The sequence below is a fragment of the Rhinatrema bivittatum genome, chromosome 6, assembly GCF_901001135.1.
Source record: "Rhinatrema bivittatum chromosome 6, aRhiBiv1.1, whole genome shotgun sequence".
Taxonomy (NCBI): domain Eukaryota; kingdom Metazoa; phylum Chordata; class Amphibia; order Gymnophiona; family Rhinatrematidae; genus Rhinatrema; species Rhinatrema bivittatum.
The window spans coordinates 197,864,790-197,890,765 of NC_042620.1; the positions used below are offsets into that span (position 1 = coordinate 197,864,790).

Here is a 25,976-nt window from a genome sequence, read left to right on the forward strand (position 1 = left end):
ATAATTTCCTACTGTTAAAGGCAAAACTGTATGCCTTAAAAGCTTTCAGAAATCAGGTGGCCAACAAAATTGTCCTAGTCCAGACGACTTGTACTGAACAAGCAGAGAGAAACAGGTTTTCTTCTCCTGTGTCAGGGAGCAGGACTGTCTAAGGAAGTGATCCTGGGAGCTGCATACTTTGAGATGGACGATGTCCTGGCAGACTAACTGACTATAAGTTCTCACCTGTGCCCTTACACGTGGTCCCTGGACTCAGGATGTGGTAAACAAAATCTTCCTCTACTGAGGCACCCCTAAAGTGGATTTGTTTACAACAGTCCTGAGCAGGAAGGTACCAGGAGAGGAGCACAAGATAGACTACATGCAGACACTGTCGTCATTGTTTGGAAATCAGGTCTATATATGAATCATCCAGTACCCCTCTTGACAAATACTGTGATAAAGTCCCTGGGGGAGAACAAAGTTCACAAGTTACCATAGGACAGACCGAGACCCTCCAGAGGGTTCCCATCATCCCGCTCTCATTTTTGAGGACAGCAGAGGTTTTGGCAGAACAGGCAACAAGCGGCCGTACAGTGCCAGCCGGTGGCCAGGAACCAAACCTGGTCCTTGTCCTTTCGGGGACGCAGAAATGCCCGAGAGGGTGGTTCTTCATCCTTTCTCGCCTCCAAGACTACACAGTGAGATGGGGCGGGCCCATCCCTCGGGTAGGGGGTCTCCTGTTCCTATTTTACAAGGCATGGGCCAGAATTACTTCCGATCAGTGGGTGCTAAGCATAATAAAACAAGGCTATGCTTTGGAATTTGCTCGGCTTCTCAGAAGCTTTTACTTAATATCTCCATGCGGTCCACAGGTCAAACGGCAGATTGTTCGTTAGACTCTCGAACGTCTTTTGGCTTTGGGAGCGATAAAGCCAGTCCCTCAGACCACTGGAGGACAGGAAGGTACTTTATTTACTTTGTAGTTCCAAAGAAAGAAGGGTCCTTCCAACCAATTTCCGACCTCAAAAAGGTAAACAAGGCTCTCAAGGTGCCACATTTTCTCTGTGTTCTGTCATCGCGGTGGTACGCAAGGGAGAATTCCTGGCCTCTCTGGATCTGATGGAGGCATACTTGTACATTCCTATTCGCGAGGATCATCAGAAGTTCCTTCGCTTTATGGTCCTGGGAATGCATTACCAGTTCTGCACTCTGTTGCTCGGTCTCTCGACCACACCTCGTACGTTCACCAAGGTCATGGTGGTTGTGGCGGCGTTTCTTTGGAGACAAGGCCTCCTCATTCATCTCTACCTGGATGATTGGCTCATCAGGGCCAAATCAAAGGATTGTTGTGTGGAAGCGATCTGCAAGATGACCACTCTTTTGGAATCCTTCGGATGGGTAATCAATCAGGCCAAGAGCAACCTGGTTTCCTCTCAGACATTGGAATTTCTGGGAGCCAAGTGAGACTACCTTCAAGTTCTCGGTTCTGTGGCATCCACGCTGGAGGTGGTTCCTTGGTCATTTGCTCATATGAGACCGTTACGAGCATTACTTTCCCGGTGGGATCCTAAGTCGGAGAATTTCCAATTGCCTCTGCCACTCACCGAACACGCCAGGTCCAGTCTTGGGTGGTGGCTTTGCCCCTCAATCTGTCTCAAGGAGTGGATCTGGAAGTCCTGCACTAGACAGTGGTGACCACGGATGCCAGCCTCTCCGGCTGGGGAGCGTTCTGCCAGCATTTTTCAGTACAGGGCAGTTGGTCCCCGGAGGAGTCCGGATAATCGATCAATCACCTGGAAACCAGAGCAGTTCGCTTAGACTTGCAGCACTTTCTTCCCCACTTACGCCATCAGGCGGTTCTCATCCTCTCTGATAATGTGACGATGGTGGCCTATATCAACCTTCAAGGAGGAACCAGAAGTCAAGCAGTAGCCGTCGAAGCGGAGCTGCTTATGGCTTGGGTGGAGAGGAATGTAGCGATGCTAGCGGTGTCTCACATCGCTGGGAAGGACAACATACAAGCGGACTTCCTCAGTCGAAGGCACATAGATCCCGGAGAGTGGGAACTCTGACAGAGCAATGGATCTCATTTCTCGCAGATGGAGGACTCCCCATATGGACTTGATGGCAACGCGGAACAGTGCCAAAGCCCCTCGCTTCTTCAGTCGCAGGAGAGATCACGGCGCAGAAGGGGTCGATGCGCTAGTACTTCCCTGGCCAACCTCAGTTCTCCTGTACGTGTTTCCTCCTTGGCCTCTGGTGGGCAAGGTGCTTCACAGGATAGAGGTCCACCCAGGGAGGGTAATCCTAGTGGCTCCCAAGTGGCCCCGAAGTCCGTGGTTTGCGGATCTCGTCAATCTGACCGTGAATGGCCCGCTACAACTCTGGCATCTTCCACAACTTCTCAATCAAAGGCATATATTTTTGGACCAGGCAGCTTGCTTCTGTCTAGCGGCTTGGCTTTTGAAAGGAGGAGATTGAGGAAGAAGGGCTATTCTGAGGAGGTTATCACTACATTGCTACAAGCCAGGAAAACATCTACTTCCCTCTCATACATTAGGGTATGGAGAGTTTTTGAGACGTGGTGTCGTGAGAGAGAGATTCTTCCCAGATACGCTATGATTGCTCAGACGTTAAGCTTTTTGCAAAATGGATTAGCCAAGGGCTTGTCCTTTAATTCCCTCCGGGTACAGGTGATGGCCCTAGGCACTCTGGTTGGTAGCTCAGTGGCGTCACATCCAGATGTGATGCGTTTCCTCAGAGGAGTGAGTCATTTGAAGCCCCCTGTCCGTCCGGTATGTCCGTCATGGAGTCTTAATTTGCTTCGTCGTGTGTTGTATGATCCGTCGTTTGAACCGCTTGAAATGGTAATGTTGAAGGATCTCAACTTGAAAACGGTGTTTTGGATGGCTATATGCTCGGCTTGCTGGATATCTGAGTTACAGGCGCTCTCCTGTAGGGACCCTTTTTTTGAAGATCTCTGACTCCGGGGTTTCTCTTCGAATGGTTCCATCCTTTTTGCCTAAAGTAGTCTCATCTTTTCATTTAAGCTCGTCAGTTGAGCTTCCGGCCTTTCCTAATTTGTCAAATGATGTATAACGCGCACGAGAGCTGTCGGCTTGATGTTCTGCATTCCTTGTTACGTTACCTGGAAGTCACAAATTCTTTCAGACTTTCAGATCATTTGTTTGTCCTATGTAGCGGTGCCAGGAAGGGTCATAAGGCGTCTAAGACAACGATTGCACGATGGTTGAGAGAAGCCATTTCGTCTGCATATATTTGTAAAGGAAGGCCTGTTCCTGAGGGACTGAAGGCCCATTCTATTCGCTCTCAAGCAGCTTCGTGGGCCGAATGCCAGTTGGTATCGCCTCAGGAGATTTGCAGAGCTGCTACTTGGAAGATGATCCACATTTTTGCTCGCAACTACCACTTGGACGTTCAGGAGCCCGTAGATTTTGGCAGTGGCGTACTGCGCGCGGGACTTGCAAGGTCCCACTCGGTTTTGGTACATCCCATGGTCTGGACTGATCCAGGTATGTACAGGGAAAAGAAAACTGGTTCTTGCCTGATAATTTTTGTTCCTATAGTACCACGTATCAATCGCAAATAACAAAGAGCAGTACTGCGAACCTATTTGCTCAATGCCAAAAAGCACAAAAGGTATCGCCAAATTTTCTTTCCAAAAATGCTCTTCACCTTTAGTCAAATCAATGTTGTAAAATAAAAAATTATTAGTGGAAAACGGGACTGAATCAGCAAGCCTGTGACGACGTGCTCAGTACCTTACCGAGCCGTCCGGTCTTTTCAATCATTTGCGGCCCGTCAAGGAAAGTTTTACCATAAATGATACACCAGTCGGTGCTTTTTAACAAAATAATGATATGGATATTTTTGTCAATATGTAAATCTGTACTTTCTATAGATCTCGTGGTATTAATAATGACTCTTTGGATTCTAATACAGAAGACTCAATGATACACCATCCAGTGTTCTTTGTAAGTATGGCTGCCCTTTAAATCTTATGTTGGTGACTCTTAAGATTTCAAAACAGTTGACTCATAGATTCAATACATTTGACTCGACAGCGGCCGTGTTTCGCAGCCACTCGGCTGCTTCATCAGGCTAGCCCGGCGTTTAAGTGAAAGTGATATTACGGAGACATCGCGTCCTGGTTGGAACAGACTCCTTTTCGTGATATTCTTGACTCCTGATGAAGCAGCCAAGAGGCTGCGAAACACGGCCGCTGTCGAGTCAACTGTATTGAATCTATGAGTCAACTGTTTTGAAATCTTAAGAGTCACCAACATAAGATTTAAAGGGCAGACATACTTACAAAGAACACTGGATGGTGTATCATTGAGTCTTCTGTATTAGAATTCTAAGAGTCATTATTAATGCCACGAGATCTACAGTAAAGAACACCGGATGGTGTATCATTGAGTCTTCTGTATTATAATCCTAAGAGTCATCATTAACACTATGAGATCTATAGAAAGTACAGATTTACATATTGACAAATATATCCATATCATTATTTTGTTAAAAAGCACCGGATGGTGTATCATTCATGGTAAAACTTTCCTTGATGGGCTGCAAATGATTGAAAAGACCGGACGGCTCGGTAAGGTACTGAGCACGTCGTGTCAGGCTTGCTGATGCAGTCCCATTTTCCACTAATAATTTTTTATTTTACAACATTGATTTGACTAAAGGTGAAGAGCATTTTTGGAAAGAAAATTTGGCGATATCTTTTGTGCTTTTTGGTACCACGTATCAGTCCAGATACCCGCCCAAAGATTAGGAATGGGTAATAGGGGGATCTGTAAAGTCCGCGTGCGCATGTTCAGGTTATGCTATTGCAGCATACTAAGAAAGAAAGCTAAGGTTACGTGTTTATATGATGTTAAAGTTCTTGCTTGATTCATTGCTAGTTTTATTCTGCTTTGATACTCTATATACTGAAGGGATGCAGGAGGTACACCAGCTTAACTATGGGTGCCTTTTAAGTTTTTCTCAGTCTCCACCTGCTGGAAGGGAGGCATAACCCATGGCCTGGACTGATCCGTGGTACTACAGGAATGAAAATTATCAGGTAAGAACCAATTTTCTTTTGAACAGCCAGTGATTTATCCTGGGGCTCAATATCCTGCTTTCCTAGCTTTTTATTATGATATCATTAGATTGGCCCTGTACCTGGTGCTTGTAGTTCACCTGTGCACAAAATCATGCTGCTTTTGATTCAAGTGGCTAGCAGTGCTCGCTGGTGCATGCATTGTCTTCCCTTTTCTTTGAAATGCATGTCTGATTTGAATTTCACCTTTCTTTGCGATACACATTCTCCCTGTAGCCTGGTGTTTCTACTTGCATTGGTCCTCCATATCCCAGTGCATAAGTAGCCAAAAATGGTGTAGTTATGGCCATTTGTACATGCCCAGACATTAAAAGATACATCCTTTGACCATACAAGAATACCTGTACAATCACATTAGGCATGCCTCCTGCCAGCCCTCAGTGCCTAGCTTCATTTTTATGTGGTAATGTAAGGGAAGCATGCCTGAATTCCTCTCCTCTGCTTCAGGCATTTAACAATTTGATGAGAAGAATTAGAAATGTTTTCTTTCTTCCTTTTGCCATTCTTTGGCTCTTTGCAATCTTTCTGTAGAAATTTGGGTGCAGGAGAGCTCAGCTGAGGTCACTCCAGCTGACCCCCCACTGTATTTAAAATGACTGGCATTAAAGGCAGGAGAAACCAGGAAAGATAAGTATAGTAGGGGCTGTAGGGGAGCGGGGATCCTGTCGGGTGGGCAAGTGATAGGTCAGCGAGCAGGATTTTGGTGGGGACTCTCTGGGCTTGGAGCAGAATACTTGTGACTCAAGGGTGGGTGGGAGGGAGGGGACTAAATATATAGCCATAAATACCGATTAGTATAATTACTATGAATGTATAAATAAATAAATAAATGTTATAAATGATTTGCTTCACTTACAAAATTCTAGGCAAAAACATATATTTCCGTCCTATTATCCATATCTTCACCTTCTGCACTTAAACCAGATTGTGTTGATGATGATTGAAATTACTGGCCAGAACTGTGCAGATAATACCAGGTGTGCAGTTTGTTTTTGCTATTGAATAAGCTTGGAGAACACCCAGTTTTAGGTTTATCCAAGTGGACTTTCCTGAGTGGTTTCTCTTCAAATCATCTTTTGCCTTTATTAAGAGGTATTTCTGGCAGTGTAAATGGCAAAATAAAAGTCCAGCAGTGTTTACTTTTTCTGGTCGCCGTGCAGTGATCGGTGTGTTTGGTCCTTTCTTTATCCCAGAGACCTACTGCCTTGGCTAAGATTCTTGGCGTTTATCGGATTGGTTACAAGAACTCGCAGAACAACACTGAGAAGAAGCTGGACCTGCTGGTCATGGAGAACCTTTTCTACGGCAGAAAAATGGCCCAGGTGAGCAGCATTATCCCTGTACACAGAACCCTCATGCGGAGAAGAGGAAAGCTCAGCTGTAGGCTTTCCTTCTTATACACGGTGCTTGTTGATACCAGAAGTCTGGATTCCCAGCGCAAGCACTGATTGAATGGCAGCTGCAGACAGTAAGAGGTTAAAGTCTTTTGTGCCTGCCAATACCCCCACCATCACTACCTCATTGTTCTACAGATTTCCTTATCTGACACCTTCAGTTTATGAAACTGTTAAAAGAAAAAAAACAAAACCCCCAGGCTGAGGAAGGCAGTTAGAAGAATCTTAGTTTAAACTAGACAGTGTCACTCAGCTGAGGATGTCCAGGCATGAATAAATTATATTCTACCGCCTTAGAGCCCCCAGATTACATCTGTAACATTATCAGAACCGGACCACCTCATAGGACCTCGAACTCATGATAATTAAACCATAAGTACAGTCTGTGGACATTGAGAAGGACTATATACTCTTAAACACACTGTATTCTCATATTATCTCTCACTGACAGTGAGAAAGGGGTACATGCTCTTCACTAATCTGTATTCTTTTATTTTCTTAAGCAAGGATGATGGAAAATAGCAAAAGGATTTGGTAAAAATCCAGTGAAAAGATTTGTGTGTTTATTCTTTGACAGGTTTTTGACCTGAAGGGTTCTCTGAGGAATCGGAATGTAAAAACTGACACGGGGAAAGAGAGCTGTGATGTAGTGCTGTTGGATGAAAACCTACTAAAGATGGTACGGGATAACCCACTGTACATCAGATCTCACTGCAAGTCCGTGCTAAGGGCCTCCATCCACAGTGATTCCCACTTCCTCTCCAGCCACCTCATTATTGACTACTCCCTGCTGGTGGGCCGTGATGACACCAGCGATGAGCTGGTGGTTGGCATCATTGGTATGTAATCCTACAGTTTCTCGCTGTGCGACTGACAAGCCATTTTCATTGTTTTATTTCTCTGCTGTCTCTGAATTGTCAGGTCTGCCTTCACACTTCTTTGCCTGGCTTCTTCCTTCTCATTCCATTTTTCTTGACACAGTGCCTCAGCTATGTTATGTGAACGAGTCTAAGTGTAACTACATTTGATATAAACTGTAATACAGTGGGAAACCTTTTGCAGTCTGGGTGCTATAGAATACCAGACAGTAGTTCCATGGGTTGGTGGGCTTGGCAGAATTTCCTTTTTATTTGGGAATTGGATCTTAAGGATAAGTAGAATTAGCATTCATATGCTTGCCATTGCTGATGTCACCATTTGTTGGCTTCTCCAGGCTTGGGGATTAGGGTACAGATTTGGAGACCCAGAAATGTTGTAATCAAAAAAATATGTAATGGTAGAACTACTGGATTTTACAAAAATATTTAAAAGAAAACTGTATCCTTAATGTACCATGCTATGTTCCAAGAGCATACCCAATAAGCACAGGTTATGCATAACCCACAGACTTTATAGTATACGCAAAAAAATGGATAGTGTAAACATAGCTCAAGTTATTAAAAGTACACATATACTATCCATTACGTGTGTACTATAAAGTCCGTGATTTACGCATATAAATAATGAAGAATGCACATGCCTAATAATAATTACCCCTACATTAATGAAAAATGGTGCTACTACAGTGCAGTTACAAAAACACTGCAGATTTCTACAGGTATTTCATAGGTATATTCCTAGGAAACTCTTTTTCCTGAAGCTGTTTATGGCTTTCTGCAAAAATCCACAATATTCTTGTTTCATTTTTAGTTTATCTTGGAAGTCATTTTTTGCATTCTGTACAAAAGTGATTCCCAACCATGTCCTGGGCTGGTGATAGATAGCCATGAAGAGAGCCCCATACATGCAGAAAACCAGACCAAGAGCAGCCATGTTCACACAGGGCCGGATTTTAAAAGCCCTGCGCGTGTAAATCCGGCCGGATTTACGCGCGCAGGGCACTGGCGCGCCTATTTTGCATAGGCTGCTGGCGCGCGCAAGTCCCGGGGCTTCGTAAAAGGGGCGGGAGGGGGCGTGTCTGGGGGGGTCAGGGGGCGGGACCGGGGGCGTGGTCGAGGCCCGGGGGCGTGGTCGAGGCCTCCGGTCCAGCCCCTGGGTTGGGTGATGGTGCGCCAGCAGCCCGCTGGCGCGCGCAGATTTACGCCTGCTTTCAGCAGGCATAAATCTGCCAACAAAGGTGGGGGGGGGTTTTTTTAGATAGGGCCGGGGGGGTGGGGAAGGGGAGGGGAAGGGGAGGGGAGGTGGAGGGAACAGGCAGCGCGCGCTGGGCTCGGTGCGCGCAGGTTGCACAAATGTGCACCCCCTTGTGCGCGCCGACCCAGGATTTTATAAGATACGCGCGGCTATGCGCGTGTCTTATAAAATCCAGCGTACTTTTGTTCGCACGCGCGTAAATTTATAAAATCTACCCCACATTGTCGCAGATTACCTCACATAGAATTGTATTTGGTGCATGCATGATTCATTTGATATCATTTGTGGCATCCTAGACAGTGTGAACCAATCTGATATAGAGATCATAAGGTAATATGTGACTGTCCGAATTGGATGGCAGTTTCTAGCATCGCAGGATAATTGTAATGGAGTTAAAGCCTTAGTTTTGAAGATAATTTAACAGGGGAATTTGCAATAGATACAAGGTAAGTAGTTCTGCTTGTGTACTATTTAAAAATGTTCACAAGACAGATTGTACAGCTTTCTTTTAAATATCTACCATATCAGCAGGGTCTCTGAAGGAGATTGTCGCGCACGTTACCTTCTATAGAACTTCCTGCTGCCTTTAGACATTGGGAGCTTAATTTTTAAAGCATTTTATATGGATAAACTGCCTCACTAAAATTGCCCATCCTTCTCCCCCCCCCCCCCCCCCAAGAATATGGTTAAAAGTACCCACACCTTTCACAGCATGGGTACTTTTACCCGCATCCAAGAAAAGAGGCAGTAAAGGAAAAGTATGCACGGGACTTTAATTGTAAAAAACCCATATGGACTTTCCATCAGTACTTTTGTACGTTCTTCAAAGATACAGATACAAAATACCTGCTCTTTTCCCACCAGCTGGGTTTTCAAAGGGAAGCCTGTGCAGAGTTTCCCTTTGAAAATGTGGTTGTAGTTTTTACCTGTAGGACTGCAAGCCCTGCATCCATATTAAAATATTGCCCCATAGGATAAAAGGTATTTATTTTATGCTTTCAAAATATTTGGAAAGTAATAGGCAAAATGTGAAAAAAAAACTGTAGAAACAAACACTTTAAAGTGATGAAACCAAAATATTTGAAAGAGTCAAGCTTCATATTTCAGGCATGTTTATAGAATATTATAAATGCTATATGTATTCTTTCATAACACATAAGCCTTCTGTTTTATAGTCTTTTACAATAATAGCAGTAGGCATGAAAGCAAATAATAGCAAAGCTTTACAGCAAGAAAGCAGTTTTTGAGCTATGTTTAAATTACTTCTTTTCTGGCACTTTCTTCAAAAATATGTAGAAATAGTTAGAAAAATGCATGGTTTTTGATGGGCTCTGTTTGTAATAACTGAAATCCTGACTCCTGTTCTTACATCAGAGACCTAGGAGAAATAGTTCTGGACTTGCCTATGATGAGGGAGCATAGCAACCCCAAATTATGACTGTTGGAAACTGAGAGGATGTGACAGATCATAACAATAGCAGCCACTCGAAGCCCTGTACCCCACCACCTTCACCAGTCTCCCCTCCCCCACCTACTGTTTCCATTGAACTGGGTAGTAGGCACTATTCTCTGAAGGGCTGGCTTGGATAAACTGACCTAGGTCTCCAGTAGTTATGTCCCTCCCTACTGTTAAGCTTGGAAGGTCCACCTCCATCCCTTGATTTCATTCTTTGAGTCCATCATCAGAAGATCAGAATAATGAAGACAGACTAGATGGTGATAAAATTTAGTGATGAAAATGATGAAATGGAAAGCATAGGAATTGGAGAGAAGGAAAGCAAAGAGGTGCAGAGTTTAGCTATAAATGTAAGAGAATCCCTTCTTGAAGAGAACATAGCAAGGACCAAAGCTGATGGCTATGTGAAGAAAAGTGAGTGGCATTATCTTTTGTTAAGGAATTCTTGCTTGGTTAAAAGGAAAGATGTACAAGACAGTAATATGATCAGTACTAGTCTATGGAAACGCATACTGGTGCATGAGAAAAAACAAGAATTGGGTGTGACAGACGATACTATTCTAGATGCACAAAGTGACAAGGTCAGGAATGAAGTTAGGAAAAGGCTGAAGGTGCCTGAGATTGTAATGAAGGAGAGGGAAACAAGACTGGTAAGGTTCAGACGTATAGAAAAGAAAGGCAAACGTTATGTCAGCAGGAATGACTCTGAAAGTACAGATGGTGAGAAAAAGGCCCAGAGGAAGATCAAAAAGGATATAGATCAATACTGTTCACCTGGATGTCAAGGCCCATGGCTCAAGCAAAAGAACCACACTTGACCAGTTAGCATGGTGGAGGGTGACTAGGACCACAGACCCTATGTAAGTGTGAAATATATAGGTGCAAATGAAGAAAAGTCAGTTGGGAGAGACCCAGCCCTGGCCATGAAAGCTGGAGACTTGAATGAATATTCACAAACTTTATTAAAAACCGTGTGTGTGTCCATCAGCCAAAGGCTCTGGCAGTGACTCATTTGTCAGAGCCTGCCCATTTATCTAGTTATAGCCATAACCTGGACTTTGACTGCCTTCTGAATATTTTACTCCTGGGGGAATTCCGCACACAAAAATTTTAAATTCTGTGCAAAAAAAAAAAAATTCTGCAAACTTTATATTGGTCAAAATAACACAATATACATGACAGTTTTAATTAATTACATTTTAATTTAACACACAAAAAAGTTATTACTTAGAGATGCAGAATTTTAAATTTTTTGAGCAGAATTTCCCTAGAAATTCACTGTGAGTGTCCCTTCCACTTGCTCTCCCTACTCCCCTGGCCACTTTGCCCTCTCAGGCCCCAACTCCACCTGCCAGTATCTCTCCCCCTCCCCCTCTAGGCTCAACCCCTTCCACTCTATTGCCAGTCCCAGAGTTTGACCCCCTTCTCAGTACTGCCCCTCACACAGGCTCCCTCTGTCCCTCCCTCTCTCACACATATGCTCCCTCTCTCTAATACACATACACACACCCTCATACAGGCTCCCTCACTCTCTCGCACACACACATCCCCTCATACAGGGCCCTTTCTCTCTCACACATACATTCTCACACATGTCTCTCTCTCACGCACCCCTTCACACAGGCTCTCTCTCACACATACACAATCTCTTCACACAGACTAGCACCCTCACATACACACAATCCCTTTTTCATACACACGAGCTCCCAATCTCTCACACACACATAATACACATTCCTTCACACTCTCCTCATATAGGCTCCCTCTAGCCACCCACACTCAAGCATCCTCCCCCTGCTCTCTCACCTCCCATGCTCTCTCACACCCTCCTGCTCATCCCCCCTGCTCTCTCTCTCTCTCACCCTCTTATCCTCCCCTCTCTCACACCCCTCCCCCTGCCCTCTCACCTCCTCCCCTCCCCCACACCCCTCTCCTTCTCCTCTCATACACACACATTCACTCTCACCGGGGCCTTCATCTTTGCTGTAAGCGGAGCGCATCCCCGTGGCATGAGAGGGCTTTTATCTTCACTGCAAACGGCGCACACTCCGTTCGTGGCACACAGGGACCTTCATCTTCGCCACGAATGGTATGCCAGGACCTTCATCTTCGCCACGAGCGGAGAGCGTCCCGCAGCACATGGGGGCCTTCATCTTCGTCACGAATGGCATGCCAGGCCCTTCATCTTTATGCACTCTGCGGCATGCCGGAGTCTCCTCTACCATTTTCTGCACAGAATTTGGCAATTCTGCACAGGGGGGAATTCTGCAGTAGTGCAGAATTCCTCCAGGACTAATATTTACATTGAATGGGTCAGATCAGTGCCCTATAAGTGAATGCCACCCAGCTTGTATAAACCCATGCAATTTATGTCAAGTAAATCATGAAGCAAAGCAATCCTACTGATTTTAGATATGAACTTCTACATCCATGTGTTAATCCTTTTTGTGTCCTCTCAATCAGTGGGTGATTTGATGCTCCTTTGCAAATGAGCCAGGGAATAAGTGTAACATGCTTTACCTCCAGATACTTCAGGCATAGTCTCCCAAAGTATGCTGCATCCTAGGTTATGGTGAAGACTGCTTGTACTTTCTGAAGTCCTTTAATAGGCCTGCAGCCAGAACTTCCTGTGGGCACTGACGGATGATGTCATCTCTGCTCTAGTATAAAAAGAAGTTCAGCATAACCATTCAGCGCCTCAGCAACATGTCTCCTGCCATGCTCCTGCCTGCAGTGCTAGTTTCTTTGTGTTCCTGCCTCGCTGTATTCCAGTATTCCTGCCTTGTCCTGTGTCAGTCTTCCCATCCAGCTCTTCCTTCCTGCCTTGTCTGTCTCTCCTTAGCTTCCTGCCTCATTTGCTGACCTTGGACTGTCATTTTCCTGGCCTTGCCTGCCACCTGCCACAACCCTTGCTTGGACTTTACACCTTGCCTGCTGCCTGCCTTGATCTTGGATCGGACTCTGACCTTGCTTTGCCTGCTATTACTGTTGCCTAGACACTGATCACATCTTTGCTTACTGCCTGCTCTGATCCCAGCCCAGAATGACCACTCCCGCTCTGCCACTGGCTTGCAGCCTGTCACATGGGAGTTACCTTGCAGTACTCCCTCCTCACATTAGCCCAAGGGTCCCCTCCATGCCATGTTATAATGAGATTGGACCAGATAATTTGTGTTTGGAAATATTGATGCAATCTGAATAAGGATGTTTTGCATTTTTTGAAATAATTCCATCCTCCTGAGATAACCAAATCATTACCTCCAAGAGGGATTCATTAATCCACAGGGAGGCGTGTGGCACCTTGTTCTGAAATAGCTGCCCCATTGCATTCCTCAACAAACCAGTATAAGTGAGATCCCACAGGTTGCTAAACTGAGATACTCCCCAAGGTTTCTTGATATTGCAATCTTATATCCCAAAAAAGATGAGAATGACCACAAATTTACACATTTTTCAGACTCTTGAGTGTAATCTATAATGAACATGAGAGAGGTTAGGTAACCTGTTTGCTTACGATAAAGGAATCACAAACTAATTTGCTTGCTTTGCAAACAAACCCAATTATGAAACAAGTTTCCCTAATTATAATCACACACAGATGCACATATTCACCTCAGCAAGGATGCAGTATCTAGGTAGGGACTGATTACTTGGAGTCTGCAGCAAGAGAGGTGGACAGTCTTCTGGTTAGTGGGAACTACTACCTCATATCAAGTAACTCCTTTTCACTGAGCTTCAACCAGTCCTGGTTCTCAGGGAATGTAGTTCCAGGCTTTATTTGTCAAAATCCTTATTCCAGCACTCTGACTCTTCATGCTTCAGGAGCCAATCCAGTAGTTAGTGCTTCAGTCTTCATCCTAAAGTTGCCCCCAGCTGTCATTTCTGGTTGAACCTCGTATTTGAGTAACCCTGCTAATCTCTCTTTTCTCAATGCCACTTACTCAGTACCTGAATTGTAACTCGCCTTGAGCTTGGATTTGGAAAAGGTGGGTAATTAAATCTAAAATCCAGAAGAGTGCCAGTTTTTATATAAAGATCTATGAAGGCATCTGTTTTCATAGGGGGAAAGGGTCTTTATCCCTAATATTCTCCCTCCTAAAATTGGTGCCTCAGAGCTGGTTCATTCCAGGCTATGTCTGTGATCAACTGGTGGAAGCAGGAGTCACAGTCAGGTCTATCCTGTAAAGTGCGGCCGCGTTTACCCTGCTACTAAGCCGCGTTTTACTCACTTTCCGGCCGCGTTATCCCTTCCTGCGATCCCGAATCCACTTTAACCTACTCCTACCGCGTCCTAAAATCCCCGGCCAACCCCTTCCGCACGCGGCATGGATATTGCATGCAAACGAGTGAATTAGCTATTCCCTAGCATCCCGTAACCCGCGCCCCGACTATCGCTATCTTTCCCTGCTGTTTTGTCGCGCGTTTAACCTGCAAACTTACCGCCTACCTGACCCCTGCGGTAGAGGCAGGGGTAAGGGTAGGTGGCAAGCTTTCCCCCAGCCCCCGCTCACCTGCCCCGGTCGCGATCATGGGTGCCGGTCTCCGGGGCAGCCCCAGTCCTCTCCCTCCTCCCGAAGCAAAAAAAAGCGAAAAAACCAAAAGCAAAAAGTAAGTCGCTTCGCTTCTTCCCTCCTCCCGGAGCAAGGCTGCTTTTCGCGCCCTGCTCCGGGAGGAGGGGAGAAGCGGCGAAGCAACTTACTTTTGCATCCCCGATCGGACTTCTCCTGCCTAAACTTACTTTTTTTGCAGCCGTCCGGTCCATCTGAAGAAGGTATCTTCCCCTCCCCGGGGAAGATGGATGCCAGCACGGGGGAAAGCGGCCCCTGTGCATTCAGTTGGCTGCTGAAGACGTGATGTCACGACGTTTGGCATCACGGCATGTAACTTATTGGTAACATTTTTTGTTAGTGTGCCCTAAGGTCCTATTAGGGTACACTAATTCTGAAATTAGAAAACTAGGTAGTGCACACTAACAGGACTTAATGCACACTAACATGAAGTTAATGTGTACTAAGCCCCCGTTAGTGTGCATTAACTACATGTTAGTGAGCACTAACATGAAATACAAAATTCCACAACATTTCATTAACTTTTTTTTCGTTTCAGGGCACTCCCAAAACAAGACGAAATAGACAGTTTTGTTGCCATTGTCTATTTTGTTAAATATGAATGCACATCCCTAGGAGTGAGTGTGTGTATATGTATAAATGTGTGTGTGTATGTTGTGTGTGTGTGTATATATATATATATATATGTATGTGTGTGTGTGTGTGTGTATATTGTGATTTTGATAACTACTGATGAGTTTAATGATTTTGCATCAAAAATCTAATAAATTGGAATGCTTATTCTATTGTGTGGTCACTGCATTTTTGTGTACTATTTTTTAATTTTTGGCATAGTGCACATCCTGTCCGAGTATTCCACAGATATTTTGCTATGACTAATCCCTAAAGCAGCAGTTGATAGCATAAATTGTTTTTATAGAATTCACTTAGAAGTTAAAAAGAAACATGGAGAGCCCCATCTTTAGTTTTGATCCATATTTCAGTCTTGAGGAAGAATATATTCAGTTTTTGAAAGCTCTTTCTGTTTTGCCATTCGAGCTGTTGCACATCTAAGTGAATTAGGATGCTCCCATCAAATCCCCAATCAAGCATCACACTGCTGCAACGAAAGAATGTATTTTTATTCTGTTTTGTATACTTTATTTTTAAATTCTCCACTATGTGAGGCCTGGTTTAAAATGGGCTCCCAGATGTAATGAAACAAACAAAATATAGCACAACCAATTGAAGCGTGGGCTTGGGGAAGGAGTTTTTTTTTTTTAACAAAGGAGTATGGCCATTGTAAGAAGCATGTAGAGGCACCACTATCCCCCAAGGTTGTGAAGGTAGGAAAAATAAATGAAGATAGTACAAGCAAGGAGATTCAGGAATGCAAAAGAGCTAAGAAAATAGCATAGTTAGTCTTAAGCAAGCTCCAATATAACAGTCATGACAGCTGCTCTAGCCCCTATACATCCACCCCAAAGTCAATCATGTTTCTCTGTTGTGCAAAAAATGAAATATTTAGCTTGGAGTTAAATTTTATATGTAAATGGAGAAATGTTAATACAAAATATAATTGCTATGTTATAATAGTTATTTTCCTTTTTCTACTCATTTCTCCACAGATTACATCCGTACTTTTACTTGGGACAAGAAGCTTGAAATGGTTGTAAAATCAACAGGCATTCTGGGTGGACAAGGTGAGAGCAAATAGGGTTTTGAAGTCCTTTGTTCCTTGCAGGGTTTCTGATTTACAGTTTTTGCTACTCAATGTTTACTGAAGGTCATGCAATTTTTAGATCTCTAGTGTTTTATAGCACCACAGGATCTAGCAAAAGCATGGAAATTAACAGATCTCCAGCAGAATTCCTTGGCAGTCAAGCTTGACAGTCTTTTTTTCATCTGTGTTTTCTGCATTCTTGCATACTTGATTCTCTTGGTACTTTGGTGGAGGCAAGAGATACAATTAGGATGCTGCAAATTGGACCTATACAAGGAATTATGTAGTTGTCAGAAAATGGTGCCTGTTTTTTTAATAAGGCAGTGATATGGTTATAAATTTACATCTGACAAAACCCTTCCCACAACTAAATACCATCAATTTTTATTACCTTTGCCTCTTTTCCTGTCTCTATCACACTCATAATTCACCCAAAAGAAAAGTTTACTGTGTTAGAAAGTATTTAATATCACCTACCTATTTACATCTCCAGCTAGCCCCAGGATCTGCAAACCAGTAGGAAGCCTTTTTACTAAAGTTCCAAAAATTCAGACTTCAAATAGTGATGCTTGCACTGTATTATTTAAACACACTAGGGCCGATATTTAAAGCACGTTCAGCGCTATTTAGCCAGATAAGCAGGACTTATGCGGCTAAATAACGGCTGCTCAATATGTGCCTACGTTCAGGAGTCGCTGCTTAGCATACAAGTCCCTTATAGGGCTAAAAGTTACATGCCCAAAAAGGAGGCATGTACTGGGCAGATCGGGGGGGCAAAGCAAGTTACCCGTATGACTTTCTCTGCTCCCGATCTGGTATAACTAATACAGCTAACTACCGATATTTGGAGTTAGCCATGTAAGCAGTGGCGTAGCCAGAATTGATTTTTTGGGTGGGCACAAGGTTAACATGGGGGGGCTGTAGGCATGCAGGTCTGAGACCTACTAGTTGTTTTCTTATTGATAAATACTGCCGTATACTGCACCCTAGAATGGCTTTCTAAGTAATTTGCAACAGCCATTATGCATCATGCGTGAAACTTTAAAACATTTTACCTCAATTATTTCAAGCACTTACCAGCATTAAAAATTTCCTGCAGGGGTACTTTGGAGGGGGGGGGGGAGAGCATTGCTGCTATGCACAGGGCCGGTGCAAGGGTATTAGGCACCCTAGGCAAACCTTACAGCCTGGTGCCCTCCCCCCACCTCCCCATACACAATTTTAAATTATGCATTTATAACATATTTTACATGACATTCTGAGGTAAAATTAATATACATGTTGTGATCATTTCATGCACTGTTGTGATGCCAACAAGAAAACCTTGCATCTTGGAATTCATATGGCATCATACCTATTGTGATATATTTCGGCATGGTCCTCCCATATCAACACAGTACTATCTGCCAACACTCAAAGAGTAACAACCCTACCAATGAAAAAGAATACCACAAATATTACACCAGAATCTAAAATATCAATACACCTCCTATCAGGAAAACAGAACAGACTAAGCTACTACAGATCCCTACAGAGAAACCACATGCTAAAGGAATGCTTCATCTTAGTCTTTGCATGCAGAACACAAACCCTCACCAAATACAGAATAAAGCCACATAAAGTATAAATAGAAATGTGCAGACAAAAACTGAACTGTAAAACGCATCACGCCAGACTCTATATAGTGCAACAGTGGAAAAACAAAAATTTCACCATTCCTCATGAAACAATCAATAAAATCAAGATATATAAATCATTAATCATTATTATAAAATCATATTATTAAAAGAATTTCAAAACAGCTGATGAATAGAATATCCAATAATTAAAGACTCATGCAAATTTTGAAAGCTTTACCAAACACAAATAAAATATTTCAAACAGCAGACACATCACATACTACCCAATAATTAAAATGGCAGACAATAAAGAAAAATGAACTTAAAAAGCCACCTTTACTTACCCTCTCCAGCAGTTCTCCTACTACTTTCCCTTGCAGGCCACACCAGAAGCAGCAGTAGCTGCTGAAGCTGTCCTCATGGTCCTCTTCCTTAGGGACCACAACCAGTCTCTTCTCTCTCTCACACACACACACACACACATACCAGTCACACCCTCAGGACCAGTTTCTGTTTCACACACCAATCATCTCCCTAACCAGTCTCTCTCTCTCTCACTCACTCACACACACACACACACACTCTTATGTCATCTCCCTGATCAGTCTCTCTCAATCACACAATGCTCTCACTCTCTTACTTATACACAGGCATTGAATCACACACATGCTCTATCTCACTTACAAACAGGCTCAATCACACACATGCCCTCTCTTTCACAGCCACAAGCCAGCCAAAAACATGCTCCATCTCTCTCGCACACACATTGACACACACAAGTACCCTCCCTGACTCACATATACACCACACACATACAGAAGCACCCTCCCTGTCTCACATATACACCACACACACATACAGAAGCACCCTCCCTGTCTCACATATACACCACACACATACAGAAGCACTCTCCCTATCTCACACAGAAGCACCATGCCTTTCTCACATATACACACACAAAGTCCCCCAGCTGAACAGCTCGTCTCCGGCAGCGGCTGGCTGCGCCGATCTTCGTTTCTTTGGCCCCCGCTGACCTGGTCTCCGGCGGTGGCTGGCAGCGATGGCCCGATAGGCCAATCTGCCCCTGGATCCCGCGACGGCTTTGCAGGTCTGGTGCTCCACTTCTGGTTCCAGTTGGGTGGGCCTGGGTCCAAATTGGGTGGGCAGCTGCCCACCCGTGGCTACGCCACTGCACATAAATATTCATGTAAGTTTAGACACACCATAGAGCAGGTCTAAACTTAGCCAGATAGACTTATCCAGCTAAGTGGAAATAAATATACATGTATATTCAGTGGCTTAGCCATGTCAGCTTTGAATATCTAGCCCATTGCTTTTAAATTGTTAGAACTGAACTTCTTGAAGCTGCGAGACATATTTGGTATCTGTTAGTTCATGCTATATATGTGAGAGATCCTTTATGACATCATGGATAATATGGATCAATCAAATTCAGTGTCCATGAGGTAATTTTTGAGACTGTTAGGAATATGACAGCTCACAGGAATTCCAGTTAATAGTATAAAGAACAATAATTTTTAAAAAATGTACGGAGTATGTTAATGCTTGAATTGTGCACTCATGAAATATTATAGAATACATGCTGGGCACCATTTTCTTTTAAATAACTACTGACAGAAGAATTAATTTGTTTGTCTGACTGCTAATCCCCTTTCGCACTTGTAAAATCTGTAATTTTGAAAGCAAAAAATATTCAAAATGCAGGAAACTAAAACATCTCTGAGTTGTTGACCCTCATTTGCTGTTTATATAATGTGATGGTATATTTCAGTATGATCGTAGAATGGTTCATTATTAGGAAAATGTTTGTGTTCCTTACCCCCCATAACACAAAACAATACTTTGTTCATCAATTAATAAGCGAATGAACCTGAAGAGAATAAGCATTCACTATGCCCCAAAGCAAAACAGGAAGTTGAACTGATGTACAATTATCTTTAGATACATGACTTTAAGAACATAAGAAATTGCCATGCTGGGTCAGACCAAGAGACAATCAAGCCCAGCATCCTATTTCCAACAGAGGCCAAAACCAGGCCACAAGAACCTGGCAGTTACCCAAACATTAAGAAGATCCCATGCTACTGATGCAATTAATAGCAGTGGCTATTCCCTAAGTAAACTTGATTAATAGCCGTTAATGGACTTCTCCTCAAATACAAAACCCACCACAGAAGAAGTTTGAAGAAATGGCTGATAATAGAGGAAGCTGTTAGAATTAAACTGTTTCTATACACCAGGTTTAGACAGTGAAAACTGAGTTATGATCCTACCTCATAATAGTCAGAGACATGCAGCACTATAACTTGAGCCATTTGCCCAATCTTGCTTCTGTAACTCCTGTGTCAGGGCCATGTTGATGCAGGCTGCTGCTCAGTGTCCTAGTGGTTGAAACGGGATGGGTAATGGAAAACAAGGATAGGACCGGGAAGTCATGGATGCTGTGAAGGGAGATGGGGGGAGGCCTAATAGTTCCTCTTTTCTCTTTTTCCTGCTTTCTTCTTGCTCAGTTAGATCAGGAATTGGGATTCTGACACCATGAGCTTTGCAATTTCTCTGAGAGATTTATGCCTTTTGAATAGACATTTCCTCCCACTGTTCCTAACCTTGTTACTGCAGCAAAGAATGATCCTGAGGCAGAGGTACATGCACCAGAGATCCTTCCAGAACCCAGCATCACTGGATTCTAAATCCAACCACCAGGTGTCACCCTTAACAATAACCACCACTCCCTCCCCCCCACCCCCTCCTCGAGTGCAGAAAGTGTGATCCAGGAATTGTACCGGGGAGAGACTGCATGGCAGTGGACAGCTCTGTCACTGAGCCAGCAGGCTGGCCCAGGACTCCATTTTTTTCACAAGTTGCTTTGTGAAATTATTTTTCTGCAAGTTCACTATCAGAGATATGTCCTAAGTGGGATTGCAGCTGCCTGCAGTCTGGGGATGTTGACAGAATGAGTCTGAGATTTTCAGATGGTAATAGGTTTGTGGGATGGGAGTGTTTTGTTTTTTTTACTTAAGTGGTAGATGTGACGCAGAGCCAGCTTCCCATTATTATTTTTTTTTTTTTTAGCAGAACAGCTGGTTTCATGTTTTTTCTTTTTTGCTTTTGAACACTAGGTAAGATGCCAACAGTGGTCTCTCCAGAACTGTACCGGACCAGATTTTGTGAAGCAATGGACAAATATTTCCTCATGGTACCCGATCATTGGACGGGCCTGGGCCTGAATTGCTGAGCTGATGGTAAACCATGAGGTAGATCATAGCAGGATGTAATCCTTTGAAAGGAAATGACAGATAGATCCCAAGCACTCTTGTGCAGTTTTCCATTTAAAGAAAATCAAATAACGTCAAGGCCTCTATCAGCCAGCATCCATGGACCCTGTGTTTGAAAATTTTCTTCTTCATTGCACTTTAGCAGAACCTTTTTGAGAAAAGAAGGGGAAGATTTGGCAGCTGTAGGACTCCTCTATACTGCACTTATCTACATCAAATTATAACAATGTACAGACTTCATGTGAAAGGCATAGCTTGAAAAGGAAAGAAAGCAACATGTACATTTTAATCCAGCTGTGGAAAAGTGAACAGTATCTGACAAGAAAATATCATCATTCATCCCAAAGCACTGAAGTAAAACTGAGGCTTTCCAGTCTTAAAAACACAGTATTTTAGAACAAAAACATAGGTGAAATAGATGAACATTATATATTCTTCAGTTTTTGTTGCTGATGCTAAATATGGGCACAATCGACTTTGCTTTACTGTGTTTTTAAACAGGATAGAATTTTCTGCATAAAAGCCTGTCATTTATGGTGCATTGGTTACATCTCGCAAGTTATTTTTCTAGGAGTTTACATTTGTTTCAAGGGCATGAGGAATTTTTTTTTTTTTTTTTTTAAAGAGATAGTAAATGTAAATCTGCTTTTCAATGTAATCACTACTTTGACATAAACCATGCACAGCACTGTCAATGCAGAGGGTACAGTATATATTAAAGCAGCAATACCAGGTGAGAGAGCAGATTCTAGCACATCAACAAATCATCTTCTTAAATATCCACTGGTTGGCATATATTGTACTGCTGGGGGTGGTATTTTGGAAGAGAAAAATTGATAGATCGGTCCATTGCTTTCTTTAATTTGTAGATAATGGCATTTATCTAGGCTTCTTCTGGTCCACGAATGGCATACATTTCATTGCAAGGAAGACAGTGAACCCCACCGAACCATTTGCTTCACCTTCATAGACATTTAGTGACATCCCTTAGGGAGTCTGACTCTTGAAAATAAGACGTTGCTCTTTTATTCAGCAAGTTGAGAAGTACAGAATGGGCAGTGGGAGCCTCACAGGCTCAGAAAAGCCATGAGTGAAGAAAGAAAGGTTGAGCAGATGTTAAGGTCCAGGAATCACGAGTGCAAATATTCTTGGAGAAAAGATAAAGGAATCTTTTTTTTTTTTTTTAAACTTGTCACTCTAATTACAGAATATTTTTGCCAGACTTTATTTTGTCGCATTGTTAGTAAGTTGGGAAGGTGAATAGTTTTAACATTTTGGATGGGTTGGAAGATCCACATCACGTGGCAGTGACAGGAGATGCAACAGTCAATTTGGTACAAAGTGTGAGCAAATGGGATTGAGGGGGAGAGAGACTGACTAAATAGGAATGAATACTATGACAATTTTTAGCACAGGCTTGTTTAAGCTATTAGTGCTTCCAGTGAACCTAGTTGGTCATAAAATATACTGTGTGTTGCAAAGGAAAATCTGTAGGCAGAATAATGCAGCATTTTTAGGTGTTGATCTCTCAGACATGACCAGCTTGCACCTCTGAGCTTGGATAGTATTCAAGGATTCAGATTCCTAAATGTATGAAGAACACGTGTTTTTACAAATGACCGAGTGGATTAGAGTGGACACATGGATAAAAAAAAAAGTTGTTTCAGTAGACACTTGGCAAAGAAGGAAAAAAACAATGCCTGAATGATCCTTCTAGTGTTGTTGCATTAAAATAAGCATTCCTTTAAAGATAAAAAGAACCCATTCATTTCAGTAAAACCCAGTATGTAGCATTAAATGATGAAATGCATAAACCCTGTGTTACAAAAATGTAAACCGTGGCAGCTTGCAGGCCAGTGATACTATTCTAAATGTGACCATGTGATTGCAGGACCACTGAGCAACGGAGCGAGGAGCATCACTGTTAGTTGTTTCATATCCTTCTTGCTTTGTTCCAGGAACCTGTTGGTTTATTTCTCATTAGATTTCTATAAAAACAATTTTTGTGTATTTAGCTTTTATCTAGTCCTTAGGTAACCATAATTATAATTAGCATTTGGAGGATCAGGGTTTGTTGTTTATTTGCACACTAAGTTCCTTCACAATTTTCACCCAGCAGAAGATACTTCACACATGAAGACGGATTAGAAATCGCTGCTTATGTAGGCCTAGTTTAGGAAAGGAAAGCATGTGCAAATTCTGAAACTAGTCATCTCACCCTGCTTATTAGTAGACATAAGTATGTATGTACAGTTTTTATTTACCAATGCAATATTGTCACCATTAGTATTGCATTAAAATGTAACATTTTGAGAAAAGAGCATGCCAGATTGATAGACACCATTCTGTACAGTAATTAACTGGAATATTCTCGTAACATGGACTCCTTGAAGGGAACCCCATATCCTTGTTTAGCTGTTGGCACTCTGCCTGGTTCTCTGCATTTTGCTTTTCTACATTCCAGCAAACTGTGATGTCTGCAGCTGGAGCAGGTTTGGTTTTGTTTTAAAGATTAGCATTTAATGCAGGTTTTCTTAAATTTATTTGCCATACTAAAATATGATTTTACACCTGTTTGAAGATATAGAAATTTTATTTGACAGTATTATAATTTGTTTTAATTTTGTTTTTTCCCTCACCGTGAGTCTAAAGTTAAAGCAGAGCTTAGTAAATCAGGATAGTTCCACCTTTATGAATTTTTCTTCAGTAGGCACCGAATGGGGAGAGCACCCTTAAAAACTTAAAAGGACATCCCACAGTTAGACATGCTTTCTGGTATCTGTCTACCTTTTATCTATATTGATATTTTCTTCTTAAAGTCAAAATATCTGGCCACCATTATTGTCCATACGCCACAAATTTCAGTGGGCCATGGTTCCAATGTTTACACTACCTATAAGAACCACTGTTTTGAATTTTGTTTTCTTTGATTTTGTGACTTAGTTCAGTTAAGTCACAAAATCATGTACTCTTCTTTATTTCCTTGAGGACATGCTAGCGTTTAAACATTACCAGAACTCCTCTCACCATTATGAATTTAGAAAATTGACTGTGTTGATCACAACCTTATACAGACATCAGAATGATACATGTAAACTATGAATAAAGGGCAAAGAACTAAGAGTGATATTAGAAAGAGAAGATGTGTAAAAACAAGGGGCATGACTGTGATAAGTGGCGCACACTTTCTAGTCCAGAAATATAGCAAAATGGAAAGGAAAGCTAGGAGGAAGATCAAAAGAGGAAGCAGACAAATGAGCATTTTCAGTAATACAGCTAGTTCTACTGCTTAAAAGGCATAAAGTGGACCCTTACTGAGATCTTCCTGGTAAAACTAACTGAAGTAATTTGGCTGTAGATGAGCTAGCAGCTTTCCACAGTGGTTTTTTTTATTTTCTTTTTGTTTTTAAAGACTTTCCTATGTTAGGATTCAATATTTTAATCTGGTTGAAAAGAAAAACATCTATTCACAGACAATCCTCCATTTCACATCTGAAAGCTGAGTAGAATGGTCAGGAATCCAGGGATGGTAAAATAAATAAATACCACAGAACTAATTTATGCAAAATGTATCCACAGGCATATATATTTCCCCCTCCCTGGATGAATCTGGACCTTCTGTCTAAACAGGATGTGTCAGCTCTTAAATATAGTTCAGTGATTTCTTCTTGTAAAAAAAAAAATATATATTTTGGGGACCAGACACAAATGTTCACCTGTTGGCATTGTTCTTATAACAAGAGCTAGGTTTATAGGAAAACCAGCATAGTCTCTTCATAGAAGTTCATTTAACACTTTGGTGCCACTGATATGTGCTAGATCTGATGAAAGCTACAACTTCAAGTTCTGCATTACTTGGCAGGACTTTGGGGACTTATCATGGCCTCTAAGGAACAGCTCTACCATAAGCCTGATCAGGTGCCCTGATGTGTGTGTGTGTGTGTATATGTATATATATATATGTATATATATACTGCCTCATGGTATTTAAAAAAAAAAAAATGAATCCATCAAACAGCACAACTAATACATTTTGTTTGTTAGGCGCCAAAGCATTAAATTGACTTGATTTGCACAGTATATAGGTTCTTTTAATAGCTAATTTGTTTTTGTGTGTGTATATGTGAGCTGCAATCACATTTTTGGTGGAAAACAAGGAGTCCCACCCAATTTTGTTTTGTATAAATGTATGATGATGATTTTTTGATAGATTTTTTTTTTTTTTTTTAAGATCTGGAATGGATCAAACCATCCCTCTTTTGTGTTTTCTTTTTATAGCACAATGTTTACTGTTGAGCACTTAGAGACAGACTGGACATATGCAGAATACACCATATGTAATGTACTGTATATATTTTTACTTGACCTTGGTTCTAGTTGAATTTTGTATGATAGGACTTACTGAACTATTTAAGAGGTTAATCCATTGCCTTGACCACTCAGAGAATTGTATATAAATAATGCCAATAAACTAATAAGACTACAATCTGCCCTGCTTTTTATTTTAATGGTTGTCATCTTACTCATGAATATTAATTAAGCATTAGTTGCCACCATAGCCAATATTATGAGGTACTTGTCCATGCCAACACATCAAGGGCAATTATCAAATGATGTTCTCAGCTAAGGACACTATTACTATTAAAAATGGACATTTTTTTTTTAAAAGAAACACTAATTATATATTTTTAAAAT

At 42.2% G+C, this 25,976-nt stretch overlaps 1 protein-coding gene across 6 annotated transcripts in view; it reads left to right on the top strand.

The window, feature by feature from the left end:
• Nucleotides 1–25,342, top strand: part of PIKFYVE (phosphoinositide kinase, FYVE-type zinc finger containing) — a 404,626-nt gene extending 379,284 nt beyond the window's left edge. For all 6 annotated transcript variants that reach the window (XM_029606384.1, XM_029606389.1, XM_029606390.1 and 3 more), the window contains 4 exons: nt 6,307–6,435; nt 7,085–7,346; nt 16,272–16,346; nt 21,126–25,342. In XM_029606384.1, coding sequence (XP_029462244.1) covers nt 6,307–6,435; nt 7,085–7,346; nt 16,272–16,346; nt 21,126–21,241 — 582 coding nt within the window. In that variant the 3' untranslated portion in view covers nt 21,242–25,342. The remainder of the gene's footprint in view (nt 1–6,306; nt 6,436–7,084; nt 7,347–16,271; nt 16,347–21,125) is intronic.
• Nucleotides 25,343–25,976: the final 634 nt, after the last annotated feature.